We start from the raw sequence: 16,534 nt of genomic DNA, 5'->3' as shown, positions 1-16,534 counted from the left end.
AAAGTTGTTACAGATAAGCATAAAATCAGAAAAATAATATGAAAGTGAAAAGATCCCTTGTTACAGTGTTTCTGAATTGATGAATAATCCATGGAATGGGGATTTAATTGTACACAAAGTAAATGCAATAACTCGCGTTTTATTTTAACACACACACTTGTAAGCACACACACACACACACACACACACACACACACACACACACAAAAACACACACACGCAAACGGAGAGAGAGAGAGAGAGAGAGAGAGAGAAATAAAGCTTTACTTATATAAGTTGGTGTGAAAAAGCGAGTACGAAATGGGTCAAAAGCAGGGCGTACATTCATTTTTTCACAATTGTTAGTTCGAAATCTCTAATTGGCTTTCACAGAGATATGAAACTGTACATAAAGTAGCTTTTTTATCCTCAAATAAAACAAGAGGCCCATGGGCCACAAATCGCTCATCTGAACAATAGTCCTTGTATCATTTTATTTCGAAAGGGTTTATTATGAAGTGAACTCTGAATAAATATTGTAAAACTCCTATATTTCAAGATTTTGCCATATATTAAACATTATGTAAAAAGAAGAAACAAATTTATCTTTGGCATGTTTCTATTCATAGTTATTTTACACATCAAATGAGACTGAATTTTAAGCTCTAAAATACCCATTTGCAATAAAAAAAAAACACATTTCACTGAAAAAATTGAAAAATATTCGTTAAATAATTAAAAGATGATATTGGCATCTGTTTTGTATTTCAATCATTAAAAGCTTCTTTATCGATTCATCAAATAAAAATATTGCAGGTGTGATGAGGACATTAGGCATGTTAGATTTTGCATTCTCATCGATCATCTGTCTTATGGACTAAACTCAAAAAACATGGAACGTCTATATATTGTTGATAAAGTCTATCAATGATTCCTACTTTTTTATCATAACAATTTTTTATCTTTTGTTCCTTTATCTTTCCTAACTGTGTGTTTGTGAATCAAAACTTCGTAAAAACTAAGATCCACACCTTTTTGAAGTTGTTTGAATTTATGATCTTTGATCCCGATCACTTGGATCCCGATATGTGAGTAATTGATGTCGGGATCGAAATTCCAAAAAAAAATAACAACCAAAAAACTAGTCGATAAACATACACATGTATTTCCAGATAATTTAACTATGATAAACCTATTATGGAAATTTCTTTTCTTTTTTTGAATACTTCTTTTAATAAAAAATGATTTAAACAATTTAGAAACTGCACTATCTTAGAATGATTGCATAGTAATCTCATAAACTGTAGCATTGTAATTCTTAAAAAGAAGAGTTTAAAAACATTTTCCCATTATATAAGTCTATGTTAATCTTTGAACATATTTTGGAGCCATACGTAGGATAAGTCCGAGGATCACGGTTTTCACAATTTAGAATCTACACTATCTTAGGGTACTTGTATAGTAATCTTAATAATTTTAGCACTGTAGTCCTTTAGAATAAATTTTTATAAAACATTTTCCCCCATATATTTCTATGTTAAATATGTCTTTTTTAATCAACTTTGAACCCCTCTTGGGACCCCAGTATTTATCCGGGGATTGCGATTTTTACAATTTAGAATTTTCACTATATATAAAAGTTTTGGTGTAAATATTGGCATATCTGGTGCAGTGGTTCTTAAGAAGAAGATTTTTTAAGACACCCACCCAATTTTCGCAGATTTGCAATTATCTCCCTTTTAAAAAGGATTGTGCCCTTTATTTTAACAATTTAGAATCCCCTTCCCATAAGGATGCTTTGTACCAAGTTTGTTTAAATTTGGCTCAGTGGTTCTAGAGAAGAAGTCAAAAATGTGAAAAGTTTACAGACGGACGGACAGACGGACGGACGGACGACGGACAACAGGTGATCAGATCTAGAAAAGCTTACTTGAACCTTCGGTTCAGGTGAGCTAAAAGGGATATACAATTGACGGTCAAACAGGAAATCATCAAGATTGATATTTTACAATATATTATAATAGCTTATGTAATATCTAAACTTTATCATTTGGTTAAAAGCCAGGAAACGATATTTCTGTTTAACCTTTACCTTTTTTTCTTTTTTATGACTCTATCTAATAACTACCGGTATATGCTCGTCATAATCATGTTTCATAGGGAAGACATAATTATGTTTGTGCTTTAAGAAATAACTGGTACATTGTAATGTCTGATGAACAGTGAAAAATACTCGTGATATTGTTGAAAACTTGCAGGTTTTTGTTGCATTCGTGTTCAGTTTTGTTTGAGCAATAAACTTATCAAAATCCATTGCATTGTTTTTTTTTTCTGAAATTAAAATCAACAGCAGAGAAAATCTTTAAAACATGCCTTTGTCATTTATGGACTACAAATACTGCTATTTCTCTCACTATCACCCACGTCTCTTGTTTGTTGGTCAGAATGATACTCAGACAGTGTATTCTCCGATGACCAGTAATAGATTGAACATTGTCTACTTTTATATTACCATCATCGAAATACCCCAGCAGTTTGTTCGAACTACACTCTGGTTTTCCCGGTCCTTTAGCCTGGGAAGCTAAACTTGCTTCAAGCTTTGCGTGGTGGATTTTATCTTGTGGGTAAATATGCAATCCTGTATCTATCTCTATTTTGTTTACCATTTGTGGTACACTGAATGCTACTGTGAACCAATCGTTAGCTTTGCCAGATCTAGTGCTCCAGAAAATACCATTTTCTCTACTATAGCAGTTATCAGGGTTAAAATACCCTTCAAAAGGCATGCTCGTATAAACACTGGCGGGGGGGTTGTCCCCTTTCAATGTTTTGGGATATGATTGGAAGAAACGGTCTTTTAAAGGTTGCACTTTTCCTGGCAGTGAAGAATGGTATCCTACGTGTTCAAATATGGTCGGTCGGCTTATGTGTCTCTTAAATTGCAACATCTGTGTATTGAAATTCAAATACGTCACATCACACGGTTGTTGTGCATAAAACAAAAGCACCATTTTTGCCAGTTTGTTTATATCATAAGAGTGGTAGAGTTTACCTATAAAACCAAGCTCAGAGAACTCTAAACAGACCCAATGTTCCTTAAATTTTGAAATATAGTCTTTTATGGCTTGTAAGTATCCCGGTATGGTATAAATATCATCCTCCATTTGAATATAATACTGTGCTAGAGTCTCGCTATACAAAAACAAAAACGCATAATCCACGTTTTGTTTCGCACGCCATTTCTTTTTTATTTTTGGATCCTCAAATGTATGTGTCAGATTATCTAACTGCGGATAGAATGACTCCCATGCCTGAATCACATGTAGAGTTCCCAGCGAAATGATCTTTTCAAACATTTCACGCAATTGCCGACTAATTCCCTCCTTCCATTTTGCATCAAAATCGGCCAAGAAAACTACGATATAGATTTCGGCGAGTTCCTTCTCTGTGGTACAGTTTACAATGGACTGGACGGTGTTCAGAATGTATTCGTCCTTCCCTCGTTTAACGGTGGGTATACCAATTGTTAAAAACCCTGAAATGTAAATACAGCTCCTTGAAAAACAACATTTGTATGCCGCAATGAAAAAAAACCTTTTAGATAGATTTTGTCATGCATACACAACACTTCATCCTTTCTGTTTATAAAATAACAGATCAATCATAAATTCAGAGATCTAGTAATTTATGTTGTTGGTAAAACTAGGTAGTATACAATGGATGATAGTACAATTAATGCCATTTATTGAAGACACTTTATGCAAAGAAACTGCATGGAAGGTAAATGTATTCGAGAGACTAGATCAAAGGCACTGCATAAAGATTGTTGAACAAAGGTTTTCTTGTATTTGTAAAACTATGATTCACATTTTACAGTGTTGTACTATGTACGGCGTGAATTAGACACTATTCTACTACAGTTATTGTCGAGATCAAAGAGATGCCGCGGTTATTATTCTCCAATATACCACGAACGTCATCAGTAAATTATCAGATCAGAAATACCTATTTGTCTCGCACTGACCATGAAAGTACAACTTCAAACCGTAAATTTTTTTAAAACTATGTCAATTTCACGTGTTAGTTCCACTCAAAACGATGTGTATTGCCTCAAATGTTTATTTTTAAGAGATCAATGCAGCTGTTCCTTGCACCTCCCTAGTACATTTTCACTGCGTGTTTTTACATAAAATATATAACGTGCAGTAGTAATAATCGTATTGAATTGCACTTAAAATATTACGAACATGATTCAAAGATATTTTAAAAATAAGTAAAGGGTATTAAAAATCCAAAGAAAAATTCTGTCGTCTGCATGTACGTGATTCCTTTGATCGATACACATGTAAACATTACTAACAAAACCATTGGGGTTACACGGAACAGCCGTAACAATGACCTAGATCGTCTCTCTAAAAGAAAACGATCTGTAAAAATACTGGGCTGTTAGTAGAATAGAAAAAAAGTTCTTGTTATCGTGAATGTTGCAGGATAACCTCTTCGGTCTCGAAATGTTGTTTGAAATATAAAAGCCTCGGCTTTTATTTTTCAAAACAAAATTTCTCGACCTCGGAAGTTATTCTGCAACATTCACGAAAACTCGTACTTTATTTCTCAAATATTCCGTCACATCCAGGATGACCTACTTTTTTGGTTGCTGGCGTTCTTGAATATTTGGGCGTCGTCTCTCCATTTTCTTTGAAGCTTGGTCAGATCCACTGATGGCTGAAAATGAATCAAATTCGAATGTGTATGCCATTCAGTGAGTACCAATTATTTAATAAATTACCATTGTTTTGATGAATTTTATTTAAAAAAAATTTCTATAACATGTTAGTTTTGTTAAGCTAAAAAGTGTTTATAATAAAAAAAAAGTATAATAAAATGATAGCTCAAATATAATAAAAATGCAACACAGGATAAGAAGCCCATGAGCAACATAGCTTACTTGAAAAATTTCCAACATTAACCCTAACTCTTTTCCCTTTTTTTTCAATAGGAAATTATCTTAAATCAGTTGATTTTATTGATTATTTTTCTGCTAAAATCAACGATATGTTATTTTGCTTGACAAATAGTTCCTTGGCTATATATGAATAATATTGCGTACATTTTTTCTATTATTTGGGATTTTTCAAGGAGAACTCCAAGCTACAATATATGTATATTAGATGAAGAAACGGAAAACCCCATATAAATCATGTTGTGTAATATGATAGAATTAACGCCATCGAACTCTACGATAAACATTTGTATCAGTAATAAAAAAAATATTTCTTAATAATTGTATCCAAGCAATATTAAACTCTGGCGTAGGAATACATACGAACACAGAAATGTCTCATAAATTGTTCGTACCATTTAAAATCAGACTATTTTCAAGGTGTTTATAAATAAGTTTCCTTGAAAAACATTGCCTCCTGCATTGCATCGAATTTATATATTAGTTTTAAGTACTTAGTTTTGTCAGCGGTGGTAAGCAAATATGGAATTTAAATCATGATTTTGAATTAGATACTAGTATATCTATTAATGAAATATCTCATTTTCAGGCCAGGTCAAAGTTTTATGATGTAATTTTCTAACACATTTCAAATGAAAATATGATAAAACCCCACACAAAGTCATTTCATTTGACGCAGAACATAGAAACGTATCGTTTATAAAAAATTTCAGGTCAGGTGAAATTTTTAGGTCAATTCAAATTTTCATGTCTTTCATTTTTTGCGTAGATAATTCATATGAATGTCATTTCATGATATTTTTCTACCACAATTCATATGGAAATATAATAATTACACACACAAATACGTTTCATTTGACGCAAAACATAAAAGTATAATTATCATTTATATAAAGTTTCAGGTCATTTCAGTCCCGGTCCAAACACTATTTCACTTCCGGTTTGCCAGAGTAACTGCACAGGAGAGTTGATTAGAATCATAACTTACCTTATCTAGATAATCGTTGTAAGTTTCCTTATAAGAATTTTGGACACATGATTCTGACGTGTTCAAAAAATTGAAACCCGTATCTATAATAAAGAAGTAATTTATTTTTATATTTTTTAAAATTAGTCCCTATTTGCATTTACAATATTCCTGATAGCTTTTTGAGCTTTCCTTTAATCTTTACAGTTAGATTTTCAAAACATCTCAGTGTAGCAACTGTAAGAAGCAGATGAAAAACAATTCAAAAAAAAAAAAGAAGAAAAAAAAAGGAAAGGAGAATAATAACAACTAGAGCAAAGCTCGTTGCAAAGAAACGAGTGGGTCTTCCGTTAATGTCGGAAGTAAAGCTAGAAGTTCCTGTAAGAAAAAGAGTTCTTAAAGTCATAGTTTTCAGTCTTTTGTCATTATCAAATCGGAAGTTCTACCTTTTCTATAAATGTCAAAGCTTTATCTTAAATTAAAAAAGAGAAAAACTCCGGTCAAACTCACGTTTTAAAACGTGAAAAACGTCATTTTATGACAAACGTGATGACTTCATTAGCTAATTTTTCAATATAATAGAGATCTTTTCAAATCATAAAATACCCGTCAATCTCAAAACAATCCATCCAACAATTTTTGAAATATTCGAGTTGGAAAAAAATAAAAAAAATAATTATAATAAAAACTAGACACGATCTCGTTGCGAGCAACGAGGAGGTCTTCCGTGCGATTTTTTGAAGGTTATATGAACTTGACTTTGATATTTGACCCTTTATCTCCTTATTGGGGCTACAAAAAAAAATTGATGGTTGAATTTTGTTAGGAACATCATTCTCAGCATTTTATTCTATATTGATTTTCAAAATAATGCTTTTTAAAAGATTTGTTCTGTTTGAGGTATGTTATCAAAGTTTTGTACTTCTGGTCCCTTAAAACCCATTAAAACCCCTTAATACAGAACACGTTATAAAATAATTATAATATGTTGTTAAATAAATGTGAATTGAACATTCTTGCTTCCTAAACATATAACAAAATATTTTTCAGTAAAGTGCTATGGAAGAAAGACTTTAGAGCCCTTTTGGTCCCTAAATTGAAGGGCCAGCCCCATTTTCTTGGCATCATACGAAAGTTCTTTTGATATTAAACATATTTTGTTCAACAAGTGTTTAGAAATTCTTTGCCGTTTTTGAGCTATATGGGATATGACATTTTAGGGGCCGACCCCTCATCTCCTTATTGGGGCCAGATAACGAAAATTTTATGATTGAATATTGTTTAAAACATCATTCTAAGCATCTTCTATTCTTTATCGCTTTTCAAAATATTTGTCCTTTTTGAGATATATTCGATCAAAGTTTTGGACTTTTGGCCCCTTAAAACCCCTAATTACGTAACGCATAATAAAAATTTATAATGTATGGTTTTATTAGTAAAAGATGAACATTTTTGCTTCTTAAACATATTACAAAATATTTCTCAGTAAAGTGCTATGGGAGAAAGACTTTAGAAACATTTTGGCCCCTTATTTGAGGGACCAGCCCCTTTTTTTTTATCAAACGGAAGATCTTGTAAATATAAATTTTATTTGCTCTATATGTTATTGTAAAATATTTTCAGGAAAGGAGATAAAGAACAAAAACCATTAAAAATTACGTCGTTTTTTTAAACTCGATTTTCGGGTCCAGGCGAGCTTCAATGCCTTTGAAGCCAGACAACCACAAATGCCTTTAAACACATCTACAATCTTTTGTCTACAATCCCTGAAAATTTAAATTCAATATCTTTTTTCGTTTAGGAGGAGATAGCAGGACAAAATGACCCTCTAAAAATCACTAAAACGTCAATATCTCCCGAACGGAAATGACGTCATCAAAATAAAAAATTATATATAAGGTTTTTATCAATATCTACAAGATCTGAAATTTTCACGAAAATCGGTCAAGTCGTTTTCAAAAAATCGCTTGTACAAAAAAGCGTAAGAAAAAAAAATAACTAGACACGATCTCGTTGCGAGCAACGAGGAGGTCTTCCGTCTGATTTTAGAATTTGAGATACATGTTCGAACTTGATTTTGCTATTTAACAGCTAAACATGATTTAGAATAGAAAAACGGGGTCTACATTCTAAGGGCCAGATACTATTTTGTTTCAGGGATAAGAGCTTTGTTCAAAAAGTGTTAGAAATTCGTTACCGTTCTTGAGATATCTGAGAAAAAAAATGTAAGGGGCCAGTCCCTTACCTCCTTATTGGAGCCGCTGAACCAAATTTTGAAGGTTGCATTTTGTAAATTACATCATTTTGAGCATCTTTTCTTCTACCCTGCATTTCAAAATATTTTCCTTTTTGAGATAAAGCTTGTCATAGTTTATGGACTCATCACCCCTAGAAAATCCTTATTCCATAACACATGAATAAATCATTACATTACTTGGATACAGAACTGTAAGATAAACATATTTGCTTCTATAGCCTTTCATTAAATTTCCCTCAGTAAATAGCTACAGTTGAAAAATTTTAGAGCCCTTTAATTCCCTAATTCTAAGGACCATCCCCTTTTTTTTTATATCAAATAAAAGCTCATTTAAATCTCAACACATTTTGTTCAACAACTAATTGGAAATTCGTTACCGTTTTTGAGAGATATGGGAAAGAACGTTTAAGGGGCTAATCCCTTAACTCCTTATAGGGGCTGTTTAACGAAATTTTGAAAATTGCATATTATTTAGTACATCATTCTGAGTATCTTTTCTTCTTTATTGCATTTCAAAATATTTTTTCTTTCTGAGATACTGGTGATCAAAATTCTATAATTCTGGCCCCTAAAACCCTCTTATTATGTAACACATGATAAAATCATTACATTACTTGGATACAAAACTGTGAGATAAAAATATTTGCTTCTATAACCGTCCAAAAAATATCTCTCAGTAAAGGGCTACAGATAGAAGACTTTAGAGCCCTTTGGTCCCCTAATTTTAGGGGCCAGCCCCTTTTTCTTGGTATCAAATAAAAGGTCATTTAAATCTCAACACATTTTGTTCAACAACTGTTTAGAAATTCGTTACCGTTCTTGAGATATATGAGAAAGAACATTTTAGGGGCTGATCCCTGAACTCCTTATAGGGACCATTTAACGAAATTTTGAAAATTGCATATGAATAAGTACATCATTCTGAGTATCTTTTCTTCTTTATTGCATTTCAAAATATTTTTTCTTTCTGAGATATATGTGATCAAATATTCTGGACTCTTGGCCCCTAAAAACCCCTAATTACGTAACATATGATAAAATCATTACATTGCTTGGATACATAACTGTGAGATAATCATATTTGCCTCTATAACCGTTCACAAAATATCCCTCAGTAAAGGGCTACAAATAAAAGACTTTAGAGCCCTTTGGTCCCCTAATTTTAGGGGCCAGCCCCTTTTTCTTGATATCAAATAAAAGGCCATTTAAATCTCAACACACTTTGTTCAACAACTGTTTAGAAATTCGTTACCGTTCTTGAGATATAATGGGAAAGAACATTTTAGGGGCCGATCCTTTAACTCCTTATAGGGGCCGTTTAAAGAAATTTTGAAAATTGCATATTGAATATGATTTAATTTATCATTCTGAGCATCTTTTTCTTCATACTGCATTTGAAAATATTTTTCCTTTCTGAGATATATGTGATCAAAATTCGGGACTTTTGGCCCCTAGAAACCCCTAATTACGTAACACATGATAAAATCATTACATTGCTTGGATACATAACTGTAAAAAAAACATATTTGCTTCTATAACTGTTCACAAAATACCCCTCAGTAAAGAGCTACAGATGAAAGACTTTAGAGCCCTTTGGTCCCCTAACATTTGGGGCCAGCCCCTTTTTCTTGATATCAAATGAAAGGTCTTGTAAGTATAAACTTTTTTTGCTTTACATGTGTAAACAAAATATTTTTCAGAAAAGAGATAAACTAAGAAAACCATGAAAAATTACGACGTTTTTTTAGTCTCAATTTTCGGGACCAGGCGAGCTTTAACGCCTTTTGAGCATGACAAATATAAATGCCAAATTGCACATCTACAATCTCTTGTCTACAATCCCTGAAAGTTTGAATTCAATATCTTTTACCGTTTAGGAGGAGATCCCTGGACAAGCCGACCCTCTGAAAATCGCTAAAACGTCATTTTCTCAAGAACGGAAATTACGTCATCAAAATAAAAAAATGTATATTAAGTTCGGACTAATATCTATTAGATCTGAAAGTTTCACGAAAATCGGTTCAGCCATTTCCGAGAAATCGCCTGCACAAATTTTGTAAGAAAAAAAAATAATAATAATAGGGAAAAAGAAACCGAACGAAAACAATAAGGTCTTCCGTTGGAAAACGGAAAACCTTAATAAAAGGGAAAAAGAAACAAAGCAATAACAATAAGGTCTTCCGTTGGAAACGGAAGACCTTAATAATAATAAAAGAAAACCATAGAATAACAAAAGAGACATTATTAGGATCTTCCGTTTTCAACGGAAGATCTTAATAATGTTAATAATAATAGAAAGGAACCGTAAAATATAAAAAAAGGCCTTCCGTTTCAACGGAAGGCCCTAATAAATCTCTTGCATTGTCATACAGTGCATGCCCACTCTGAATAGCTAAATGCCCAGAACCTGAATGAAAAATCAATGTGCTATTAAATGTTATTGAAAAGAGTGTGAAATAGATGTAAAAATTGATATCAATAACAACGTGTAACTAATTAATATGATTTGTTCATCTTAATAAATTTTCCAATCCCTGTTACATGAAAAAATTCTTATATTGTATATAGGTTTAGTGTTTAAAAAATTTTAATTTGTAAAGTATCTCTCTGCAGTAAGAAGAAAAAAATGTATTATAAATATTTATTTTTCTTGTGAAGTAGCTCTTAAGCAAAATATTTTTTGACAAATCTTACAAAATTCCTTCAGAAAATGGTAGCTGTTCTTTATGTGGACAATTCAGTTGTCCTGTAGGTGAAAGAGCTCTTGTTTTGTTTGTTTTAAGTTGTCCTTTGGTTCTTAAATAAAATGCGAATAACTCACAGAGGGACAATTTGACATACATACAGACAGATAGGCAGACATACAGACACAATTTTTTGAGAGAAGTTCATAGACAACTAACAAAGAACAGGATGACAAAAAAAATTACGATTAATAACCAGTCGAATACTTACGATTATTCCTCTGCAGAAGTAGTAAAATTTGGAACACCAGTGTAAAAACAGATACGACTGAAATCAGGAAAATGGCGGATGGTAGAAAAGCTTTCATGCTTATCTTTCTTGTTCAGCTCCCGGGACAATGATCAGAATTGTTCAAAAATCAAAAGCTGCAAACTAATGCCTTCTTCTACACTTAATTCATCTGCCTGCAAATTGTCCTGGGCATTATTTTCTTTCATAGGATTTCAGATTACATAAAATCACATACACCCGTAAGCAGGTTTATTCATCCGACGTAATTCTGTATCAAATTCCCTTTGACATAATATTTTAACTAAGCAATGATGTTATGTTTTGTTTGTACTGCTGTTTGGTTGTGTTTTTTCTGTAATTTAACGCACAATAAGTATTTTAAATTATTTTGAATCCTAAGCATTCTCCAGTTAAAAAAGTTTAATAACCAGAAAATTAAACAAAATAGAATATGCAGTGTTTTATTGGCATTTTAATTTGTATACATTATCTTTTATGGGTTGTGTTTCGGCATTGATTAGAAAATATGAATAAAGTACACATTCTTATAAAAAAGTGTTTTGTTCTGATCATTAAAACCCAGTGTACAATAAATCTTTACTCTGGTTAAAAAAAAAATATTGGAACGATATCGAGTTTTTACATTTTGGAGCATTGGAGAATCAATTGTCAATAAAAATTGGTGCATTGTAGTTTTTAATTTACACTTCCCTTGAAAAAAAATGTACTGATAAACAACAATTTGGTGTTCAAAGCGGTCATATGTACATCCTTTTTTTTTTTTATAAACTATGTTATTCCTGTTAATGTATGTAGCGCAATTCTTCAAAAAGCTGCTTGACAAAAAAAGGATATTATATTGGAATAGTAATGGAATTGTTTGGCCCTAGTTATTTAGATTTTATACATTCCAAGGTAACTCCGAAGGTTTCTATCCAGCTGTATATTTATGCATTACCTTGATGAGACATGAAATGTTCTAATCCAACTATGAAATGAAGATATGAAAGTTTCACTGGTTTATTTTATATTGTGTATATCATATATATATTTTTTAATGATACTATGTATGCATCTTTTTAAGAAACTTAACATTTTCGACATGATTTTAAAAACACCTTTTCTATGTCTTTGACTATAAGATACAGAAAGCGCGTGCCCATTAATTCTTCGTGTTTTTTCATCACAGACCTATTTGAAACGTAACAGCGTGACATACTGTTAAATAAATGAAAAAAAAACCCATCATATTTAAGAGTTTTACCTGTTCTCAACAAGAATGTTGGTACCTCTTCTTATAGAACATTTTTCTCTCTGTTTAGCACACTGTGTGTAATCAAATAACAGACATGCACCGTTCAATAACAAATGTTGGTTGAAATATAATATGAGGCTTTGTCACTTGGAGATAACAAATCTTTTAAAATACCTGCGTTACGCACGATGATAAACTTACATTTTGTACATTCAAACTTGTCTAATTCGGCGGAGGGTGGTTTTGAAAAAAAAAAAGCCGGTTTCGAGGACAATTTAAATTTGGCATTAAATGCATCCGCTTTTGATCGTCTATTATTGCAAAATTTTTAATTTTCTTCTGAAATATTTGAAATCCTCGATCGTGATAACGGTGCCAATTTTCATTTTCATTTTTTATTCCGAATTCAATAATTGCAAAACGGAATATATATATACAACGGTATTTTGATAAATAATGATTATTTTTATAAAAAAATTGTAACTATGAAAGTGCAACCATACAACAAGCATTACAAACGATATCGACAGTCTTACTTTTGCAGTATCCAGAATCACGGCCTTAAAAAAAATGGGGTGTTGTTTAAAACGCAACAAGGCTGAACAGTGTAAGCACGCCTTGTTTGAGGACAAAAATAATTCACTCTGTGTTACTCGAAACAGATGCCATGTAAAAAAAAATCAATTTTGCGTTATTGTCCTATATTAAGGACCATATCACATAAAACATACGTACCAATGAGACACATAATATAAGAACTTTCTGGTCAATCGTTGTGAAATAAAAAAGTTTAAATAAAGAAATTCTTTCAAAAAATTACATTGCTTCTGATCAAAGCAAATGAATGTTTTTTCTTGATGATACGGATCTGTTTCATAAATTTTGATTTATTATAATCAAAACTGGATGAGATATAAAGAGAAAAAATACATGATTTAAACGTCATTGTGGACACAGCTTATGTTAGAATTTCATCATCGTAATTATGATCCTATACGGCAAAGAAATACAATGACACATTACTTATTTTTCAAAGGATGCTGTGCTAACGTTTTCGATAAAATAAAAATTATTAATGCATAAAATGTGTAATCGCGTAACGCGAAACTTTTGATAGTTGCTTATATGTCACCGGTTGTAAATAAACGCATATAAAGTACTTATATCGATTTATACAAAGTAAACTGAAAATAAAGATTAATAAATATAATATAAATAAATATAATATAAATTTTAAAAAATCGTCCATAACTCTACTGCTCGAACAACGACTGTGAAACTTGTTGAACAAAAACTTTACATTATGAGAACTAGAACCTAAGAATTTACTGTGTAAGGCTTAAATAAAAAAGAACAACGGAAATTGATATACTTTTTATGAAGACAGAAACCAATACCGGTCCTATAGGACAACCCTTTTGTTATGTACAAGTGATCATTGCACACACAAGTGCAATAACTGCTGTTGAACTGTATATCTGCGGACAACAGCAGGAAAACGCTTATACGTCGCTGATGGTAACACCTGTGTTAAAATTACCCGATATGAGTAAACCATTTAATTATATTGCAGAGGGATGTGTCGGATTCAGGTGTTGGCGCAATGCTGCAACAAGTCGCATCAATTGTCCTACTCTACGATCGAGAAGGAATGTTATGCCTTGGTGCGGCCAGACCAAATGTTTCAAAGGCATTTATATGGGAAAAAAAACTTCCTGTTGTTGACTGACCAGCAACCGCTCGTTTATCTTAGCCAATTCAAGGTTTCCAATGCTCGTCTGATAAGATGTGCAATGTTATTGCAACCGTACAGATTCCTTATAGTCGCAGTCAAAAGTTTTGAAAACGTCAGTGCAGACTGTCTAAGTAGATTGTACATATCAATCAGTGAATTTTGTGTGTATATTTGCTTATTGACATTTTTCATTGATTGTGGTTTAAAAAAAAAAGATATTTAAACCTTTCTGGAATAGAAAGATATCAATTTGTCACGACAGCTGTCTTGTGTCTAATCAATCGAGCAATAAAACGAACATAAATAAGTATTTACAATTTTTATCTATATATAAATTCAAAAAAATTACAAATTTACATTTTCACAAAATAAATATTGACCAAAAAATGTTTATGACAAGAGTTCCATCATATGGCCCCCTGTGATGGTTGCATAATTGTCCTCAACGTCCCTCCAATGTTCGTCCGATGTGTCCTCCTTCTGTACCTCTTCCTAAAATAACGGCTTCCATCCCCCGCTTTCAGAGTAGTACATTAATACGTGAATGAGGTTACAGGAGCTGTATGATGTTAATTACCGGAACACTGATCTTCATTTAAACATATTTTATTGAGTAATCAAATGGATTAGGCAACAGGCAAAACCTATATAAACCCTCTCCATAATACAAAGTCAAGAAGTGGTGTTATAAAATAATTATAGAATATAGTATATAGTATGTAGTATAATTTACCAGTTTACAGAGAGATATATTATTGATATATTTGTATACAAGACAAAGGATAATTGGATAATAAATAATAAGCTTGACTTTTGTCATATGATGATAAATTTACTTGTTGTTTTACATATACACAACTGTACATGAACACATTCATTCCTACATTTATAAACCCATCACCTCATTTATTCATACTGACAGACAGACATAGAATATTGGTGTCATGATCCACTGATGACTATCTCTTGATCAACATTGGACCATAGCTGGAACCTTGCTGGAGCCCCCAATGGAGATTGGTTACCGTAAATATACGCTCAGTTACACATTAGTACTGCAGTGCATGCTTATGGAACCCGCTACGTGATCAAAAATTTATTTGGGTATTTTGTAGTATTATAGTAAACAAATAACAGCCCGAGTATAGTCCATTATTGACCAATACATGAAATGACAAAGAATTCTTTGAGGCACAAAACAGGAAAAAACATTTTAAAAAATCAGAACTGCTCTACAGGAAAATGTATACATGAATTAATCAATTAATTGTTAATAAACTTGAATCTATACGATCTGGGGATGCTTCCACTCAAATTTCGGTTTTTCTGGCCTAATAGTTTTGAGAAGAATATTTTTAAAGATTTTCTCTATATATAAGTATTTATCCCCCATTGTGGCCCCGCCCTACCCCCAGGGACCATGATTTGAATAAACTTGAATCTACATTATCTGAGGATGGTTGCACGCCAAATTGAGCTTTCTTGGCCTAATAGTTTTTGAGAAGAAGATTTTTAAAGATTTTCTCAATATATTCCTATGTAAAACTTGATCCCCCTGTTGTGGCCCCACCCTACCCCCGGGGACCATGATTTGAACAAACTTGAATCTACACTATCTGAGGATGCTTCCACTCAAATTTGAGCTTTCTTGGCCTAATAGTTTTTAAAAGAAATTTTTAAAAATATTTTCTCTATATATTCCTGTATAAAAATTTATCCCCCATTGTGGCCCCACCCTATCCCCGGGGACCATGATTTGAACAAACTTGAAATTTACACTAGCTGAGGATGCTTCCATTTTAACTTGAGCTTTCCTGGCCTACTATTTTTGAGGAGAAGATTTTTAAAGATTTTCTCTATATATTCCTATGTAAAACTTGATCCCCCAATCGTAGCCCCACCCTACCCCCGGGGACCATGATTTGAACAAACATGAATCTACACTATCTGAGAATACTTCCACTCAAACTTGATATTTCCTGGCCTAATAGTTTTTAAGGAGATTTTTAAAGATTTTCTCTATATATTCCTATGTAAAACTTGATCCCTCTATTGTAGCCCCACCCTACCCACAGGGACACTCGCCAGTGTAAAGCGAGCCATGAGAAAGACCTCAAAACGATGGATCATGATGTTGTGACTCGTCGTGAGAAAATCAACTATATGCCAACACAAGAAATCTGTTTTAGCACCTTGAAAATTGGGCTTCTCCCCATGCCACTTCCATTTAGCGCCTCGAGGTGATAATGTGATTAAGCGTGGCGATCGTTAACGCTGACAATACATGATTGATCATAATTTCTTTGATCTCTTATTAATAGATATAAAGATAACAAGACGATACCTATTTTTTTTTTTTACGTTTTTTTAATGTAAAATTACTGTGAAAAAGATTCTCTCAT

At 32.4% G+C, this 16,534-nt stretch overlaps 2 protein-coding genes across 3 annotated transcripts in view; both read right to left on the bottom strand.

Annotated features, from left to right (window-relative positions):
* LOC128163967 (alpha-1,3-mannosyl-glycoprotein 4-beta-N-acetylglucosaminyltransferase C-like) overlaps positions 1–16,534 on the bottom strand; it is an 80,840-nt gene that overhangs the window by 40,292 nt on the left and 24,014 nt on the right. The window lies entirely within an intron of this gene.
* On the bottom strand, positions 2,339–11,352 carry LOC128163970 (alpha-1,3-mannosyl-glycoprotein 4-beta-N-acetylglucosaminyltransferase C-like). 2 transcript variants are annotated; one of them, XM_052827675.1, is made up of 4 exons: positions 11,122–11,352; positions 5,931–6,013; positions 4,626–4,704; positions 2,339–3,514 (listed from the first exon to the last, which is right to left on the bottom strand). In XM_052827675.1, exons 1-4 carry the CDS (start codon positions 11,216–11,218, stop codon positions 2,358–2,360), a joined length of 1,416 nt encoding a protein of 471 aa, XP_052683635.1. In that variant the 5' UTR covers positions 11,219–11,352; the 3' UTR covers positions 2,339–2,357. The 2 variants fall into 2 exon arrangements, with proteins under 2 accessions (XP_052683635.1, XP_052683636.1); XM_052827676.1 differs by lacking the exons at positions 4,626–4,704; positions 5,931–6,013.

Source organism: Crassostrea angulata, chromosome 9, assembly GCF_025612915.1.
Source record: "Crassostrea angulata isolate pt1a10 chromosome 9, ASM2561291v2, whole genome shotgun sequence".
Taxonomy (NCBI): Eukaryota; Metazoa; Mollusca; class Bivalvia; order Ostreida; family Ostreidae; genus Magallana; species Magallana angulata.
Note: the sequence above shows the minus strand (reverse complement) of the source record. Positions and strands in the feature narration are given on the sequence as shown.

What these genes read in the sequence shown, in the direction of transcription:
- LOC128163970 (XM_052827675.1), bottom strand. Translation starts at nt 11,218, where the DNA reads ATGAAAGCTTTTCTACCATCCGCCATTTTCCTGATTTCAGTCGTATCT. An exon ending in ACTTCTGCAGAGGAATAATC is followed by an intron (nt 6,014 to 11,121) that starts GTAAGTATTCGA and finishes TCTTTATTATAG; the next exon opens with ATACGGGTTTCAATTTTTTG. An exon ending in ACAACGATTATCTAGATAAG is followed by an intron (nt 4,705 to 5,930) that starts GTAAGTTATGAT and finishes ATTCATTTTCAG; the next exon opens with CCATCAGTGGATCTGACCAA.